General features: G+C 51.8%; 1 protein-coding gene across 1 annotated transcript in view; it reads right to left on the bottom strand.

Moving 5' to 3' along the window:
• The window catches only part of SAMM50 (SAMM50 sorting and assembly machinery component), a 32,845-nt gene extending 15,510 nt beyond the window's left edge, over positions 1–17,335 (bottom strand). Inside the window, exons 1-10 of the mRNA XM_082665811.1 lie at positions 17,156–17,335; positions 12,149–12,259; positions 10,616–10,717; positions 9,700–9,787; positions 6,456–6,562; positions 5,846–5,976; positions 5,521–5,608; positions 3,013–3,141; positions 2,444–2,515; positions 1,565–1,651 (exon numbers count right to left, since the gene is read on the bottom strand). Of these exons, the coding sequence (XP_082521937.1) occupies positions 1,565–1,651; positions 2,444–2,515; positions 3,013–3,141; positions 5,521–5,608; positions 5,846–5,976; positions 6,456–6,562; positions 9,700–9,787; positions 10,616–10,717; positions 12,149–12,259; positions 17,156–17,176 (936 nt within the window). The 5' untranslated portion in view covers positions 17,177–17,335. The remainder of the gene's footprint in view (positions 1–1,564; positions 1,652–2,443; positions 2,516–3,012; positions 3,142–5,520; positions 5,609–5,845; positions 5,977–6,455; positions 6,563–9,699; positions 9,788–10,615; positions 10,718–12,148; positions 12,260–17,155) is intronic.
• Between the last annotated feature and the right edge of the window lie 957 nt (positions 17,336–18,292).

Genomic DNA, 18,292 nt, shown 5'->3' with positions numbered 1-18,292 from the left:
GACGAGGCGCTCCCGGCACGCTGTCCTCCTCCCCCCGCCTAATGGTCCCAACCTAAGGAGGGGCAACAAGGAGAACTGATTCTCCACCTGAGACAAGCCCACCGGGCCTCGTGTCCTGCTGACCTCGGCGACCACGAGGGCCCAAGGCCCCCAGGCCCCCCCAGCACCTAGACCTCTCCAGCTGCTCCCTCTAGCCCCAGCCCAAGCCTTCAGTGCCAGCAGGACCTGCGGACCGGCCCCCTCGCTCTCTCCTGCCCTTCGCCCGCTCCTCACCCAGCTGAAACTCCACGCCGGTCACTAGGACTCACCGACCTGTCTTCAGCTCAGCGAGCAGCACCCTGGGCCTGGTCAGCCCGCCCTGCTCCCTCAGCTGTTTCTGGGCGACCAGCTGTTGGGGAGACGCCACTGAGGGTGGAGGGCTCACCTTAAGTCACTCTAAGTGCTACGGGCCTCATCCAAGACGCCTCCCCTGGCCCTCGAAGATAAGGCAGCACCCCCGTGGTGGCATTCTGTCCCTTAACTCTGCTGGATCGCTCTTCACGTCACCTGTGAACCCCTGCCGCACTGTATATAAAGCTATTTGCGTGTAGGCCTTCCTTCACTAGCATGTAAGAACGGGCACTGTGTTTATTTACTGAGGTATTCTTAGCGCCCCGACAGTGCCTGGGAGCCAGTATATGTGGGAAGGAGGGAGGGGCGGGTGGGTGCATGGATGGGGGGAAAGGAGGCTGAGAAAGAGAAACCGAGGCGTGGAAGGAGAAGCAGTCGTAATGGAGTCAACAATGGCTGACAGCGCGCCAAGGAGGGAGCACAGAAGGGGACCAGAAAGAGCTCGCCGAACTGAGCGAGAAGCCCCTGGCCGCCTCCGGAAGAGCAGCGGCAGGGGAAAGGCAGGAACCAAATCTGAAGTGCACTGAGTCCAGGACTGACCGGCGGCAGTGATAAATGATTCTAAACCAAAGGCATGCCCCACTTCATTAAAACTCACTCCCGGTCCCCAGGGTCTAAGGAGGCGGTGGGGGTGTGGAGAGCCGTCCCTCAGTCGCCCGGGCGCTGGGAAGACTGGAGAATAAGCATGGTGTCTCCCAGCCTGGGGCCCCACTGCCTCGGTCTGAATCCAGTCACTTACTCCTAAGGTCCTGAGGGAATCAGGAGGAACTAAACCAAACTGGCTAACACAGAAACTCCTGGAGGCACCCAGAGCCTTGACAACCTAGCAAAACCAGGTGAAGACACAGAATTTCTCTGGAAGTAACAGCAGGAGACGAAGAAAGCGGCAGCCCTGTCCTCCAGACACACGTGCTTGACAGCCCTGAGCGGGTAAGTGGGGAAGGGGCTCTTTTACGTACAATGACGGACAGATGAGTTTTAAAGGGACTGCTCATCGCTTCTCCCCAAGGTAGCTTCAAGTCTGGCTAAACTGAAAAGATTAAGCGCTTGACTTTCAAGCATCAGTGTTCTGACCTCTTTACTGTTTTAGATATTTGGGAACTGAGATCTTCTAATAAGATTCCAAAAACAAGAGATAAAAACACAGGTGACAATGTTCTGACGAGATACTCACTGAATCAAGTATGAGTTGCTTATTCAACTGAAGCTCAAAATCTTCTTTTATGAAGCTCACATCCCCTCCGGTGTAGCCTGCCAGCTCCTGTGGGCGAGGGTCCTCAGGTCAAAGGGAGCCAACAGACCTGTTACAGAGGGTTCTAAACAGCGTCACTGCGGTTAAGTCTGCTGTTCTGTATGCTTAGAAAGGCAACACGCCACTTCTGTCTCCTAGAAGCTACGTCCTAGTTGTTCTGGACGGTACCAGGGGCCTGACAGAGGTACATAATCACTAAACACACTGAGTAACCGCAGAGAACGGCATTCCTTACGTGTGAGAGCAAAACACTGGCGACATCAACGCTTCATTACAGAGCTTGCTAAGGACGATACGGCTTGTTTGGCCTAATCAGTGTTTGGGGGGAAAAAAAATCAGCCTACCTTTTACAATTTGGCACATTTCCTATGAAAATCGGATTTCTAGCTGCTCCTCTGACACTGAGATCAGGCAAACAGAGCGTCGGAGCCCCGCTTCTCCCCGAGGTCACCTGTCAGGCCCTCCCGGCATGTGAGTTACAACCCCTGCCTTGGGTGTTCTTCAAGGGTCACCAGGGAAGTCACTCCCATCAAATCACAACTTTCCTCCTGGCCTAGTAAGTGACACCACCAAAGAGACCGGAACCTTATCCTGACTCTGTGCTCTGTGAAGGCAAAGCCTGAGCTACAGGGAGCAAATCCAGGGCTAGGAACCCCGACGGGGACAGACACCCTTGCAAGCCATTCTAGAAGGGCTTTCACAATGAGAGGAAAATGTATTAAAAACGTGACTACCCTTGCATGATGCCCTATCCCTCCAGGGTCACGGAGCCTGCAGAAGTCACGGGGGAAGGAATACTACCTGGTTAACCTTCAGCAAAGCACCTCTTCTCGGTAAGATGGAAGGGTTCCGAGAGTCGATGACCATCGCGTGCTGCAAGAAATGCGGATCGGGGGCGTCTGCACTTCAAACAGGCCTCTGACACAACACCACACACTCACTGGGCACTAATCGTATGCCAGGCACTGTGCTAAGCATTCCATAACTCTTCTGACACTTAATCTTTACGGAAACCCCATGTTACATGTGAGGGACCTGGGAGAGTCGGGGAAACAAGTCACATCCACTGGGTGGGCCATTCCCACCCATCGCCGGCTCTGTTCTCTCAGGGAGCTCGACACCCTGACCAGTCAACTCAGCCAGCTCCCGACTAAGATGCCACAGTCAGCTCTTACGCACGCCACTGCCCGTTACCTCTGATGCTACTTAGAAAAAATGACATGCGGTTGTGTCCAGAAATTCAAGTGACCAGAAGGCACCATTTTAGCCTCCCAAACTGTGACGCTTCTCAATCCCTCCCGATGCAGGCGAAGGCGATTCTCCCAACTTAAGGCACGGCTGCGTCAAAGTATCTACACATCTGCCCTTACCGAGAGAGATGACTTCAGCGAGTGCCCGCTCTCTTTTCGGACGGCAAAAGACACTGTCCTGGCAAGGCAGCCCAGCTCTCGCCACACGCCCTCCCACTTCACAGTGTGGCTGGTCTTCCAAATGGGAAACTGCAGGCAAACACGGGAAACCGTCAGCCTTCCGTGCTGCGCGGACAGGGGGCCGCCCCAAGTCAGGTCCTGGGATGAGGCGGCACTAAATGGACGGACTAAAAGCTAAGACACAATGTTTTTAATGATGGATGGGAGACAGGAAGAGACGAAGGGAAGCTGGGGAAGGAGGGAACAGAGCAGGCAGGCAGGAGGGAGGAGGGGAGAAAGCCATGGCCACGATCAAAGGGAAAAACTGCACGAGGGGCAGGGCTGTGCTTTGGGTGCGGAGACGGGGTGGCTCGTCTGAAAGCTGCATGCAGCTTTGTAACTGACTGCTTCCTTTTCCAGTCTAAGACCATCGGACACACACCCCGCCGGCTGTCTGCAGCCAGGAGAGGTGACCCAGATGACCCACATCAGCCCCTGGAGAAGAGCCAGGAGACAAGTTACACATGAGTGAAGAGCTTCCTCCCTGCGGCCAGAGAGGCCTGAGCCAAGTGAACGCTGGGGTCCAGGCAAGTGGGACGTGCCTCTTGGCCTGACCCTCTTCCCTCGAAGCCAAGCCAGCCTGTCCTATACTTCCGTCTTAGAGAAATGTCCAGGTTGGTTGTGATCAGCGAATGACGTAGTTTGGTGGCCTTGGGAAGGACACCAGTGATGCAACCCTTACAAGGGAGCCAGGCCACGTCAGTCCCCAGAGGGAGTCCCACGCTGGGCATTCTCGTGGCACTCAGGCCCAGAGAGTCCACGTGGCTTCCAGGGTGACAACGTGGGGCCACTACCTCAGCACGATTCCTTGTGAAGCCGCCACGAGGCACCGGGCCAGGCCCTGGGGAGGCAGACGGTGGGAGGGCAGGCCTGCCCAGCCGCCTTTTCTGCAATGAGGGTCCCAAGATGCAGCTACTTTCCCAATGCCTGTGGGAGGGGGAGAGCTGACGTAAAGCCTTCCTCCCTCCCTTATAAGGCGGCTCTTAACGGGAGAAACACTACTGCTCAGAGGAGACACATCTGTGTCTCTGGATTCCCAGCAGGAGGACGAGGCAGGGCCCAGATGATGCCACTGGGCTTGCATAGCAAGCACCTACTTGGTGCAGACCCCGAGGACACACATGAGGAGGATGCGGTTTTCTCCTCCGCAGCCTCTGCTCTCAACGGCAGGGCTGCAGCTGCAGGAGCTCCAGCCCTTGCGTCCCTTTGCCTGCCCTCCCTCGCGGCCTATTCCAACACTCTGACGTCCTGCATCTCTATCCCACGTGGACAAACAAGGTGCTTCTACTCTCCTGAGGATCTGCTTTTTCAAAAAGGCTTAAAAGAAAGAGATAAAAGGGGACTCGGGAGAGAAAGGTGGGGAGAAACCTCCCACCCTGTCAGTAGCCTCCGCGTCCCGCGGGAGGGCAGGGCTGGAGAGAAGAGTGTCTGCCAGGGTGTCGGCTGCCGCGTCCCCAGCACTGGGCAGGAGGGTCTGAGGGCAACCCCCTGCACATGGAGTAGGGCGGCCACACCGAGGTGAGAATGGACATGCGTCTCCATCCTGAGCTGCGCCCTCCTGGCTACCTCGGAGCACTCAGTTTTCATGACTTTGGGCTGCAAGGGTAAGAAGCATGAGTGGCTGATGCGTCTCGAGTGCCCACAGGGGGCTGAGCGCACAGCAGGAGGCAAGCCTGGGCAGGGACTGGGGACTGTCAGACCACAGTCACGGGGCAGGGGCGACGAGGGGCGTGCTGAGACAGTTTCCTGGGCCCCATTCCTGGTGATGCTCACTCAGCAGGTCCCTCGGGACCATGAATTTGCAGGTAAGCCCGAGGCTGCTGGTCTGAAGACTTGGGGAACTATTTTTATACGAGATTGTGTCTCAAGGTCTTTCCTCGTTAACTAAAGCCTAGAACAGGACGGGAGGAATAAGGATGAGCTAGAAAGGAAGAAAAGAAAGAGCAGCGTTCATTGTAAAGCCAAAAAATGGTCAAACGATAGTAACTCCATGTGCTGCATCCTGCTAGACGTCAACTAACTGTAAACCAATGATGAAAGCTTCCAGAAACCTGAAGTAACTTTCACTGGCTGTCAGGTTTCGATCTTAGCAGGTACAGGAAGGACAAACAGATGGTGTCCCAGGAAGTCAGGAGCAGGGAAGAAATGTGACCAGGTCAAAGGAGCTGCCACCATGGAGATTAGCCACTCTCTGGCCCCGGCACGTGCACTTGGCTAGTGAAGAGGTGCCCTGCCGGCAAGGCAGAGAACAGAGGGCGACCCCAGCAGCAGTGCCTGAGGCTCCGAGCATCAGACCACACAGTGGCTGTGCGCGCCCCGCCCTGCCCCCACTTGCTGTCTTTGGGAATCAATCAATCAACAGACTCTTTGGTCCCAGTGTCCGAAGGGAAGGACTGAAAAGCTACTTACACTGTACTCGGCTGACACTCCTCTGTCTGTCTCGCGCAGTGAGCTCCAAGGGAACTGTCCCGTAACTTTATATACGTTTACAGAGAAACTAGGAGACAATGGGACAGAGCTTTAAAAGCTGAAACAGTGATTGTAACTTGTACACATTTAAATCAACAGATTTAAAAATATACTTCAGGGGTTCATCTTCATGGGGAAATCTACGGGCTTGTTGTAACACTGCAGAAGGGTCAGCTGATTCTGCAGAGTTTCTTTTCACAAACAAGCCACCTATTTTAACTTTTAAACCAGGCCACTGAACTCAATGATCTGTTTGGCTTCCTACTTTCTTTCGAAGTGTCCAGGCTGTGGTTTGAAGAAGGACAGGCCATACGAAGTTTCTTTTGTTCCATAGGAAAACTGAAAAGTCACCTTTTCTGCACGGCCTAGAAGATTAGGGAGTTTGAGGCCAAGTACCTAGGAGGAAAAAAAAATAGCAGGGGTTTAAATGGAAGGAATGATAACTGTTTAGAAAGACTGCGTGAGCTAAGGGACTCACTCAAACAGAACAGAACTGTAGATGCGGGTCTGCCTTTCATTTGTGATCGCTCCTCATCCTTCAAGCGTGCCTCCGCTGAGCGCACACACCTGGTGAATTCAAGAAGGCTAAACCTTCTGACTGAAGCTCAGAGAAGTCAACTCCACGGGTTTGGAGTTTAGGGGAATTTCAACAGGAAACTAGTAATATGAACATGTGATATGCCCACATCACTCCCAAACAATCCACACTTATAACAAAGCATGTTATAATCAACTCTAAGATGAATGAGGACCACGGGATAGTTTACAAATAAAGGTTGAGGGGCGTGAAAGAGTTCCCAAACTACCATCAGTCGTGTTTTCAAAGCTCACGATTGAAAGTTCCACTGTTAGGAAGGGAAAGACCTGTATCTCACCATGCTGCCTTCGTTGTTCCCAACCATGGTGTTGTAACTGCCCGTTAATCTCCTTAATTCAGTTACTTCAAAGGTAACGTCTAACCCGTTGGGAAGAGCATTGTCACCTAATAAGTGAAAAAGATGAAACAATTCAGACAGCTCCAGCATGCAGTTTTATGTCTGGTCCCACTGCTGCAAATGACAAAACGCTTGGGTTTAAAGCCCAAGAACATGCACACACAGAATCCCATTACACCTCGACGCCAAACGGAAGATATCAAAAACGGACTTTGCTGCAAGGAATCAGCAGCAGCAGCATTACTTCAACACACGTTATTTACATTATTTGCCAAACGTACTTGTTCCCCTACTAGTGAGGCCCTTGAGAATACCTGGGGCCTCAATTCAGCTGACATTACAACGTGGAATTCTTGTGACAAGAGGGGCCCTAGGAACCCTGGCGGAGAAGCAACACGTCGACACAGATGGAGGAGGTGGATCTTCCTGTCCTTCCTCAAGCGGGGCGTGTGGTGCCTGAGCTCAGTGCAGCTACCCCTTAGCCACTGTGGGCCCCGGGGGCAGGGGAGCAGGGCTGAGCGCCGCAGGAGCCTGGGCGCCCCTCAGAAAGGTCGGGGCTGACCCTGCGGCCCTGGCTGGACACCAGCCGCATCTGGGAGTTGTCAGACTCACAGACACCCAGGCACTGGCTTGCAAACACTCAGATTCAGCTGGTCTAGGGTGGGGCCCTGACACCACTCTTCTTTTTGATTAGCAGACTTTACTGTTCAGAGCGGGTTTGGGTTTATAGAGAAACTGAGTATAAAGTTCTCACCCCCTCACACACATTTCCCCCTCATTCAGTCTGCACTAGTGTGGTGCGTCTGCTACAACTGACGAACTAACAGTGAGACGTTACTATGAACTAAAGTGTGACTTGCACTAAGCTTCATTCTCGGCGTTGTACATTCTAGGTGGTCGACAAATGGATGGCGTCCATTCTTTTTTAAAAGCTCCCGGGTAATTCTAAAGGCAGCCAGGGCGGAGAACCACTGACAGACGTGGACCCGCTGACCACATACACGTCACATTTACGACAGACAGGAGAGCGCTGAAACTAAATGCCACCCACGAGGCTTGCCACGAAGCAAGCCCTCCGGAGCAGCGGCAAGGGCCACTCGGTCACGCACTTGTTCGACCGGGGCAAGTCGCTTAAACCTCTCTGAGCCTGTTTCCTTAGCTGAAAAATGTTTTTTTCTAGAAGAATAACCATGACACTTCACCAGGTTTTTGTAAGGCCCCAACTGGGTCGTGTACAGAAACCCTCCCCACGGAGCCCAGCACAGATACTTCTGTTATTACTACCGCGACTCCAAGGGGCAGAGACAGCCGGTGGTGTCCCAGCACCCCTTCTCGCTGCGTACCAGTCCAGCGGGTCTCATGCTTCAGCACGCATCAGTCACCTGCAGGGCCCGCCGTGCCGGACGGCTTCAGTGGGATGTGCCTTTCTGCCAGGTCCCCAGGAGAGCAGAGCTGCTGGTTGGGGGTGCACTTTGAGAACCACGGTTCTCATCGTAATTGAATCCTCACGTCTTGGCTGGGTCTGTGGCCACACAGACTTGACTTCCCAGCCTGCCCTATAGCTCCATGTGGCCGTGGGATGAGAGGGGAGAACCGTGTACAACACGTGGGACAGGCGCTCGTGGAGAGTGGTGTGCCCTTTCACCCCTCCTTCCTCCTTCCTGAGGCTGGAACGGTGCTCAGCCATCGCAGGGACCAGGGGACCCTAGAGACGGTGCAGTGACAAGCACCAGGAGAAAACCACACCAGCCCCAGGTCGTGACCTCAGGGAGCAGAGCTATGACGACATCAGCCCCAGGTCGTGACCTCAGGGAGCAGAGCTATGACGACACCAGCCCCAGATGGTGGTCTCCCACCTGTCATGGAAAGAGATCTCTTTTGCCTAAGCCACTGGTATTTGGTGTCTCTGTTAGTCACAGATGAATCCATATTCCAGATAATGGAAATCCCTTTCATTCATATAGTATTTTACATTTTTGCAAGCACTTTCATATACTGTTTCCTTTTTTTTTTTTTCTTTTTGCGGTACGCGGGCCTCTCACCGTGGTGGCCTCTCCCATTGCAGAGCACAGGCTCCAGACGCGCAGGCTCAGCGGCCATGGCTCACGGGCCCAGCTGCTCCGCGGCATGTGGGGTCTTCCCGGACCGGGGCACGAACCCGCGTCCCCTGCTTCGGACTCTCAGCCACTGCGCTACCAGGGAAGCCCTACTGTTTCATTTTTATCTTCTCAAAACTATCTTCCACTCAATCCTGAAGAGTTCACTTGTTCCTTGATTCATTCCACATATGTATTTTTCAGCAGATGTCTACTCAACTCAGAATGAAGTCTGCAGCCACGTAGTAAGTCCTTCACGATGCAGTCTCCTGATCACTTTCCTGCCTTATCTTTCATCACTCTCCTTCCCCACATCTGCACTCTGGCTCTACGGAGCCCTGTGGTCCACCCAATGACCCTTTCTCTCTCTGGCCACTGGGCCTATTAAACACTCTCTCTCTCCCTGGAACACTCCTCATCAGCCCTGCTCCCCAAACGAACTCACACACATCTTTTAGGTCTGAGCTCATGTATTACCCCTTCCGGGAAATCTCGGATCCGTCTTTCCCTCCGCCCCACCAGGAGAGGCAAAGTTTCCTCCTCCAGCATCCCCTGCTTACAGCACGACTTATCAGCTGAACTGTCCTCACTTCTCTGTCTGTCCCCGACGCTCTCCCACTTGACCAGAAGCTCCTTCAGAAGGAGACTATGCCTTGCCTGCTACTGTCTCCCCCCATGGCAGGGACTCATTAACGAAAGAATAAACACTGACCAAGTGGACAGAATTGCCCAATATCACACAACAAACGAGCAAATGAACAAAAACCAAAAGTGAAATCTGATTCCTACTGCCCTCCTCTTTAACACACATTTAGGTGGAGTCTGCTAAGAGCCCATCCGGACACCTGCTGGGGTGGGCTATTCAGAAAAGCCTGGCTCTCTCCTTCTCGGAAGGAGATCCTTCTCGGAGCCCTGGTACCATCCAGGGGCTCAGACAACAGCATCTTCAAAGTCACCCATCCTCCCTCGGCCTGACGTAAAGATCCAGTTACTCCCTTGAGGCCACAGGCGCTCTCTGCCTGGACACGAGGTGTCTGTGATCCTGGAGGACGGAGGGAATCAAACAGAAACCGCACCATGATATGCACCTTGACATGTATCGATCAAGACATCCACCTGTCTAAATATTCCCAGACGAAGCAATTTCTCACGGGCTTCGTGAGATTTCCTCATTACCTGTAAGAGAAAAAATAATAATAATAAAAATAGAGACTGTATTCCTCTAAGATCCGGGAATGTAAATGGTGGCTGTAGCATTTAGGCCGGCGGCTTAGCATGTGGTGTGAAGTACTGATCCCTGAGAAGAGCGCCCCACTAAGACCAGACAAGTGAGCCGTTACTTGAGTAAAAAGATTACTTAGTAAAAAGTTACTTTAAGCTTAAAAAAATATATACAGTTTTTTAAAGTGGGAATGGCCGAACACTGCTGAAAGGTCAAGTGAAACGGGGACTGGGAGAAGGCAGCTGGGCGTGGCCTCAGGAGGCTGCTGGCGACTCTGCCCAGGCTGGGAGATGTGGTGCCGAGGGCAGAAGGACAGAAGGAAGCCATGGAGGAGAAGACGACAGTGCAACCCAGGAAAGACCCCAATGGATAAACAGAGTAAAGGCCCGAGGAGACGGCGAGGGTGGGTAACTACCAAGAGCCCACGCCCCCGGTCGCTGAGGGCCCTCAAGGGGAAGCACACTGAGTGCTAACGGGGTGCGGGAAGGGTCAACACCTACTGCCACCAGCTCTACGGCAGCGCTGGGACGGCTGTGAGGAACACAGAGAGGGGCCAGTCGTGGACGGGAGGACAGACACCTCTTCTCCGGGATAAGGGTGAAGGCAAACGCACGTCAGTATGTGGGAGGCTTCTGGGAACTGAGGGGGCTCAGCCCCCTTCAGCGTAGGCGACAAGGTCATCCGTGGAGGCTGGGGCGGGGTACTCAGTGTGTGAGCGCACAGAGCTTCATGGGATCTTCAGAAGGGAATGGACAAGAAGGCCAAGCAGAGGGAATACTTGCCTCGATAAGGTTTTTAGCCTTAAAAACATCTCCAATTTCACACATGATGATGTCATCTTTAGTCCTTCCAAGCCCATCAAAATGAACGTGCTGGACGACCACCTAGACGTGACAAGGGGACGCAGATTACTGAGTACCAGACAGGGCAAGAGGTCAGGCATCGAGGCTAAAGACAAATGTCTGAAATTAGTTTCAAAGACTTTTTTTTTTTTTAATTTAATGATCCACGCTTCTTAATTCCTCACCTTTTCAAAAAACTGGTCACTTGAACTGACTAGGTCTTTACTTCCTGTGAATGAGATCAACAAGGTCTCTGCAGCCAGGTGACCAAGGTCCAGGTCAGTCTTAAACCCAGGCAGGGTGCAGAGGTCCCCTACACATCCTTCCCCAAATGTTCCCCGAGCACTGGCCTCTGGATGACGCTGACCGTGACCTGGTGTAGTAACGGCATGTATTTTACCAGAGATCTTGTGTGGATTTCAATATAGCCTGATAAATGCTGGCTCAGAGCCTCTCACCTGTCTATAAATGCTCACTTCATTGAATAAAAATGCACTGATTACCTATGAACCGAGTACCATTCTGAACACTGAGAATATAGCAGTGAGCAAAACATAAAAATTCCTGCCTCTATGGAGGTTATATTCTAAAGGGGAGAGAAATAGGCAACATACACAGTACAGTAGATGGTAGTGAGCAACAGAGACAAATCAAGAAGGGATAATGGGCAGTGGTAGGGAAATGTATGACTTACAGGTGATCAGAATACTATACTAAGATCTTAAGCAAAGAATTAATGGGGGCTTCCCGAGTGGTGCAGTGCTTGAGAATCTGCCTGCTAATGCAGGGGACGTGGGTTCGAGCCCTGGTCTGGGAGGATCCCACGTGCCGCGGAGCAACTAGGCCTGTGAGCCACAACTACTGAGCCTGCACGTCTGGAGCCTGTGCTCCGCAACAAGAGAGGCCGCGATAGTGAGAGGCCCGCGCACCACGATGAAGAGTTAGCCCCCGCTTGCCACAACTAGAGAAAGCCCTCGCACAGAAACGAAAACCCAACACAGCAAAAATAAATTAATTAATTAATAAACTCCTACCCCCAGCATCTAAAAAAAAAAGAATTAATGAAAAATGTGCTTACATTTCTCCCACTGTATTTAATTTCAAAGGCAACCAAGTTTAGAAAAACTTTTATTCAAGACCCAAGGTCTGTTTTCTGGGAGCAGGGAACAAAGAATAAACTTAAGCATAATTTGAGTTTCTCTTTGAAATACTTTTGGGTTTTTTTTTTTTGTAACATAAATTCAAAAATGTGTTTGTTTACACTTGCCACGTAAATAATCACCAAGGAAAAACGATTCCTTTAAAACCAGAAACTATTTCTCCAAGTGTCCAGTCTTTCTGAAATGTAGTTGGCTGCAAACTCTCCTTTGATAAAGGTGTTGACACAGGTTAATCCCTTTATGTTTCCCCAGCGGCTCGTGGAAGCGAGTGTTTCTAGTAACAACTCTATCCAGCCCTCAACAGGATACTCACATCCTTGTTCTCAAGAATCTCCTGTTTAGCTTCAGGTTCAACTTCAACAAATTCAGCTTCTTCTCCTAATGCTCCAAAATCAGGTCCACTGGCTGGAAGAGGCTCCAAACTCTGAAAGGGAGGGAGGAACCACAGATAAATGAACTTATATTAAAAAACAAAAGCTTGGGGGCCTCCCTGGTGGCGCAGTGATTGAGAGTCTGCCTGCCGATGCAGGGGACGCAGGTTCGTGCCCCGGTCCGGGAGGATCCCACATGTCGCGGAGTGGCTGGGCCCGTGAGCCATGGCCGCTGGGCCTGTGCGTCCGGAGCCTGTGCTCTGCAGCGGGAGGGGCCGCAGCAGCGAGAGGCCCGCTTACCGCAAAAAAAAAAAAAAAAAAAAAAAAGCTTGGGACTTCCCTGGTGGCACAGTGGTTAAGAATCTCCCTGCCAATGCAGGGGACACGAGTTTGAGCCCTGGTCCGGGAAGATCCCATATGCCGCGGAGCAACTAAGCCCGTGCACCACAACTACTGAGCCTGCGCTCTAGAGCCCACATGCCACAACTACTGAAGCCCGCGTGCCACAACTACTGAAGCCTGCGCTCTAGAGCCCGTGCTCCGCAACAAGAGAAGCCACCGCAATGAGAAGCCCGCACGTCGCAACAAAGAGTAGCCCCCGCTCGCCTCAACTAGAGAAAGCCCGCGCGCAGCAATGCAGACCCAACACAGCCAAAAAAAAAAAAAAAAGCTTTTAGATTTGTCTTTAGACGGTGCCCCAGAAAACTCAGGACCGTGGTGCCCTCTGGGGCTGAATGCAGCAGGGTGGGGGGCACACGGGCAGCATAAGTGGCTGTCGACGCACAGGTGTTAGGCTGGCGCTGACCCCTCGCTGTCCAGAGTATTGTTAATTCATAAAGCAAAGACGAAACTTCATCAGCAAAAGGGTCAGGCACAAACCTACGATGGTTGTGCCATGAACCGAGGACTATACCGCACCTAGTTCTGTACACTTGAGGCCCATCTGAAGACCAAAAAAAAAAAAATTTTTTTTTTTGCTTTCCCGTCATAGAAAGTATCCTAATTTTTAAAATCAAAACTGGATACATTCTAGGATAATTATATTAACCAGCCAAATTAGTAAAAAAATATGTTTCTGGACTCATAATTCGTTTTGGTTCAGGAAGTCTCACAAACTAAGGGGAACTGCATATGCTCATAAAACGGGCCAGCCAGAAAGCAGTCCCTTCCTTCAGTCTGAACTGACATTGTCTCAAAAGCATTCTAGCATCTTCTGAATAAGGATTCTATAATAATAATTATGGAGACATGATAATATAATAGTTCGTATAATAATGAACACATAACAGTGTGTATTTATTACATATATACGGGGATTGCCAGACACTCGTGGAAATGGATTCAGAAGGTCTAGTGTGGCACCAGGTGATGGGAGAAACAGGCAACTCTGGGGAAAACTATGGGAACTAGTATCCGGCTGCTTCCTCACTCCACCAGTTCTCTACAGATAAGCACTTCTGAAGCGCACAGGAGCGTCTGACATCTGCAGAATGAGGAGCAGTGGGGACTCGGGCCCCCTCTCACCTTCTCCCTGGAATGTTCACGGCCTCTTGTCAGCACATCCTCCATCATGCCACTGGTCCTCCGGAAAGGTAATGGCCTCACAGCGCCATGTCCTCTCTCCCATCCTTGCCCTAAAAGACTCCGAGAATCCTCAAAGGTGCCCTCAGGGGCACATGCAACTAGATTCCTTAGCAGGGCACGTGAGGACCTCCACCATGCGGCCCCCACCTGCTACTCCAGATTCAATCCCCACCACTCCCGACCCTTACCTTTGTGTCTGTGCACACCTGGTTCTCTCCGCCCAGGTTAACTACCTGCCTCCCCCGAAAGAGCTGAAAGAACCACCTGCAGTGCCATCTCCTCTGTGAGCCATCCCTGGCTTCTTCAGGGAGAATCAGTCCCTCCTTCACAAGACACCTCTTGGAGGAAATTTATGACCCTTACAGGTACTGCTTTTTCTTATTTTTATCTGCCCTGCTATATCAGAAATAATCAAATATTTATGGAATGGGTGAGTGAATGATTTTTTCTTTTGTTCTCACATTTCATAAACATCTGAGTGCCTACTGTCCCCTAAAGAGCAGGGAATGCAGCCGTGCATAAGACAGAACCAGTCCTTCCCTCAGTGGCAGAAGTGGATTAGTTACAGAAGTAAAAAGGGAAGATAATGCTGGGCAAAGAAACAGAATTTATTGCACATAATTATCCTTTCGTTTTTGTTGTGTAAATTTTTTTTTTTTTTTTTTTTGTGGTACGTGGACCTCTCACTGTTGTGGCCTCTCCCGTTGCGGAGCACAGGCACCGGACGCACAGCCTTAGCGGCCATGGCTCACAGGCCCAGCCGCTCCGCGGCATGTGGGATCTTCCCATACCGGGGCACGAACCCGTGTCCCCTGCATCGGCAGGTGGACTCTCAACCACTGCGCCACCAGGGAAGTCCAGTGTGTAAATATTTTTAAAACGAGATCATTACTATATTTCTCAAAAATATGAACAAATTAAAACAGTAACTTTTTTTTTTTTTTTGCAGTACGCAGGCCTCTCACTGCTGTGGCCTCTCCCGTTGCGGAGCACAGGCTCCGGACGCGCAGGCTCAGCGGCCATGGCTCACGGGACCAGCCGCTCCGTGGCACGTGGGATCCTCCCAGACCGGGGCACGAACCCGTGTCCCCTGCATCGGCAGGCGGACTCTCAGCCACTGCGCCACCAGGGGAGCCCAATAGTAACTTTGTAATGCAACATTTCATGAATGTGCTTTCTGTATTTAAGTTTACGTAGTGCAAAAAAGTATATTATAGAGGCGCAGATTGTCTATGCAGAGCATATACTATGGTTAGGAATATACGCACATATTCATTCTTCTGAATCTGAATGCTTGACAAAAAGACTTTGGGCATAAACTCTATGCTAAAAAATTTCCATTACGGTTCCTAAAACCTCAAAAGCATGAAACACACCTCACCAAAGACATGCTAGACCCATCTGTATTCTTAAATCTGAAATTTAGCCTTTAATTCAAAAGGTGATGTCTTTACAGTTTCACCACTGCACCAAAGCCTGATGTCCTAAATGAACTGTTTCACTACTAGAGATTCATTCATTCTCCAAATATCCACCCACCATGTGACAAGCGCTTACAAGGTCCTCACGCTCACAGAATTTACATTCCAGTGTCCGGGTACGCATTTAGTGAAATGAATTAAAGTAAATATTTGGATCTAGCCTCTAACCTTTAAGCAGATCGGTCTACTAGTGAGTTGACAAATTTTATCGAACGCCACGTGCCAGGCACTAGGCAAGGCAGTGGTAGCTGGAGAGATAGGACACGAAATAAATCTAATGAGTTATGAGCAGCATCCTTAGAGTGATATAGACTAGAATCAGATAGAAAATACAAGAAAAAATAATAGGTATCAAGGGTAAATACTGTTTCAGAAAACTTTTGTTTCACATACGCATGAAGGTACCAGATAGCAAATATGGGATGTTTTCTTACTGTGAGTCCTGAGCAAAATTCAAACAACGCTGGCTAGTGAAATGTAAAGGCCAAATTAAAGAACTGAAATTATTTCTTGTCAATACATTCATCAAAGGAGCAGCAGTTTTAGTGTCAAAGGAGCTTAATAAAAGCAGAGACTTTTTTTTCCTGTACTCCTAGCACCTACAACAGTGCCAGGCACAGAGTTGACCATCGGTAGATATTAGCTGAATAAACGAATGAATGCTTACTCTGCGAAGATGCTACAAGGGATGCAAGGCAAGTAAAATGCAGCTCCTACCGTCATCTAGAAACTTAGACTTTAACAGGATAAGTCAAAAATGCAGAGCTAAGACAGGGCGCCAGAGCAGAAATGTCAAGGAGGTTGGCAACACATCCAAAATGAGGAGAGATAAGGAGGTTCATATAGGAAGTGACTTGAACTGAGTTCTAAAAGATGGGACTATTTTGCCAGCTGAAGATGGGAGTGGGGGTGAGTGATGAGAGAGGAAGCTCCGCCCAACAGCACGGTCCAAAGAGTGTGTCGAAAGAGGAACGGTGTTTCATTTGCAGGAAGTATCCGGAAATGGAAGTTAAGTCCATTCCCGCACACCAGGCTGTAGAAGTCTGTGCTAAACTCTTTTGGGAAACTCCTGACAACTTCTCAGCAGGGCAACTCAAACAATCACGTTGTAGAAGAGACGTTGTGTTGAGGGCTGGGACTCAGGAGGTCTGAGTTTTAGCACATTCTGAGGCTCTAACGGTGTGACCTTGGACAAAGAGTCACTCTGTGGGTCTCAGTTAAGATTACGATAAAGAGCAGTTGGGCAGCTTCGGGTCCGCGCTAAGCACCCGAGCAAGTGCTTTACGTGTATTGTCTTTCAATTCTCCTAACAGCCCGGTGAGTACTATCACTGCCTCCGCTTTAAAAGGAGGTACTAAAGCTCAGCGAGGTTCCGTCTTTGTACGGTAACCAAGAGACACGAGGACTCCTAGCTGGGTCTGGGTTGGAAGACACTACTTCGTGCTCTAAGAGTCTAGCAAGACCCCAGGAGCGGCTAGGCGGGAGAGTTCGGAAAAGGTGACGGGTAAGGAACTAAGACGCCCGAAACCGCTAAGGACACAAAGAACTTATTCCTCCGCTGTAGGACATCACGCAAAGCCCAAGAGTCCTTTCCGGGCCACTGCCTCGCTAAGTGACCTTGGGCAAGTCACGCCCCTCCTCTGAGTATCCGTTTTCTGCTCGAAAGCCTGCGGTACCTGCTGGCGGCATCTCTGCGGCCTCCTCCACCCGGCCCGCGGCGGCCCAGCGCTGGGGCGCTACAGGCGGAGATCCCCGGCCCCGTTCCGCACCGGCCTCGGAGCCCTGCAGTCCCCTCACCAGGGCAACACTGGCCGCAGCCGCGACGGCGTCCCCCGCGGCGCCCACCCAGAGGTCACGCAGCCCGCGGGTCTCTGGGCCTCTTACCCTGGCGTGCACTGTCCCCATGGCTCCGCTTCTGGCCGCCGCCTCCCAGAGCTGCCCTGGCCCGACGAAGTCTCGGCGGGTGAGGCAGAGAGCGAGTCCCCAGTGGCGGAGCTACCGGTTGGTGCAACACCCACAAGCCCCCGGACGCGGCTGACTGGGGGCGACCATCATGTCCCGCCTTCGCCCCGCCTCCTGGCTCACGGTTCCTCCACTCATTGGTCCTTAAGAATCTATGACCCGGATGTTCACGCCTACCCCGGGAAGCTCTGCGACTTGGAGACCGCCCGAGCGCCGAGCGTTCTGTGGCGCCCGGGAAGCTGCTGGCGCGTGGTGGGGGCCTTGCGTGAGGGTCCCGCTGGGAGTGCCGGAGCTGCCCTGGGGGAGACCAGACCAGCTGGTGGGCGCGCCGGGACTTCACTCACGTGTCTCCCTTAACCCTCCTGGCACCTCGGCCCAATGGTGCAGCGCTTGTCCCCGCGCTCTGGCCGAGGCTCGGCACACGCGGCTGCAACAGTGGCCTCACCCGGCGTCTGGAGCCGCACAAATCCGGATCGGCGCCCTGCTCCTCTCCTGCTGGCCGCACGGAGCTTTCAAGTCACTGAACCCCCACAGGGTTCAGCCTCCTCATTGGCAAAATGAAGTGTGACGGCCTTATCTGCTTCGCAGGGATGGATTACGAGGCTCGCATGAGAGTGTTATTAACGCCTGGCGCGGGGCAGGGCACTTAGTGAGCAGCGAATAAATGACCATTATTCTTTCAACTGCAGTAAATGTCAGTGCGTGTCATCGGGGGCTCGCATGGGGGCCACTCACATCGGAGAACAGGACAGCCCTGGGGCTTCGTTTGGGTGGTGGAAACAGCTTTCCCCCGCTCAGAAGACAGTATATAATAAGTAATAGTCACGTGGCGATAAATGCAATGAGAGAAACAAGTAAGAGACAAAATGAGAGAAGGATTTTCAGTATCATGTGCACTAATGTTTCCACCCCTTCCCAGAGACCCTGACACTCTTTTCTGTTTGATTAGCAGCACCGGAAGTCCTCCAGCATCCCTGGGGTAAATATTAAGTCCACATTCCCCTTCTTGCCTCCCAGGCCCTTCTCCTTCCCACACTGCATCCCTTGCCAGGTGACCTA

This window comes from Grampus griseus (genome assembly GCF_964374135.1).
Source record: "Grampus griseus genome assembly, chromosome: 11".
Taxonomy (NCBI): Eukaryota; Metazoa; Chordata; class Mammalia; order Artiodactyla; family Delphinidae; genus Grampus; species Grampus griseus.
The sequence above is the reverse complement of the archived record's forward strand: the minus strand, read 5'-3'. Positions and strand labels throughout refer to the sequence as shown.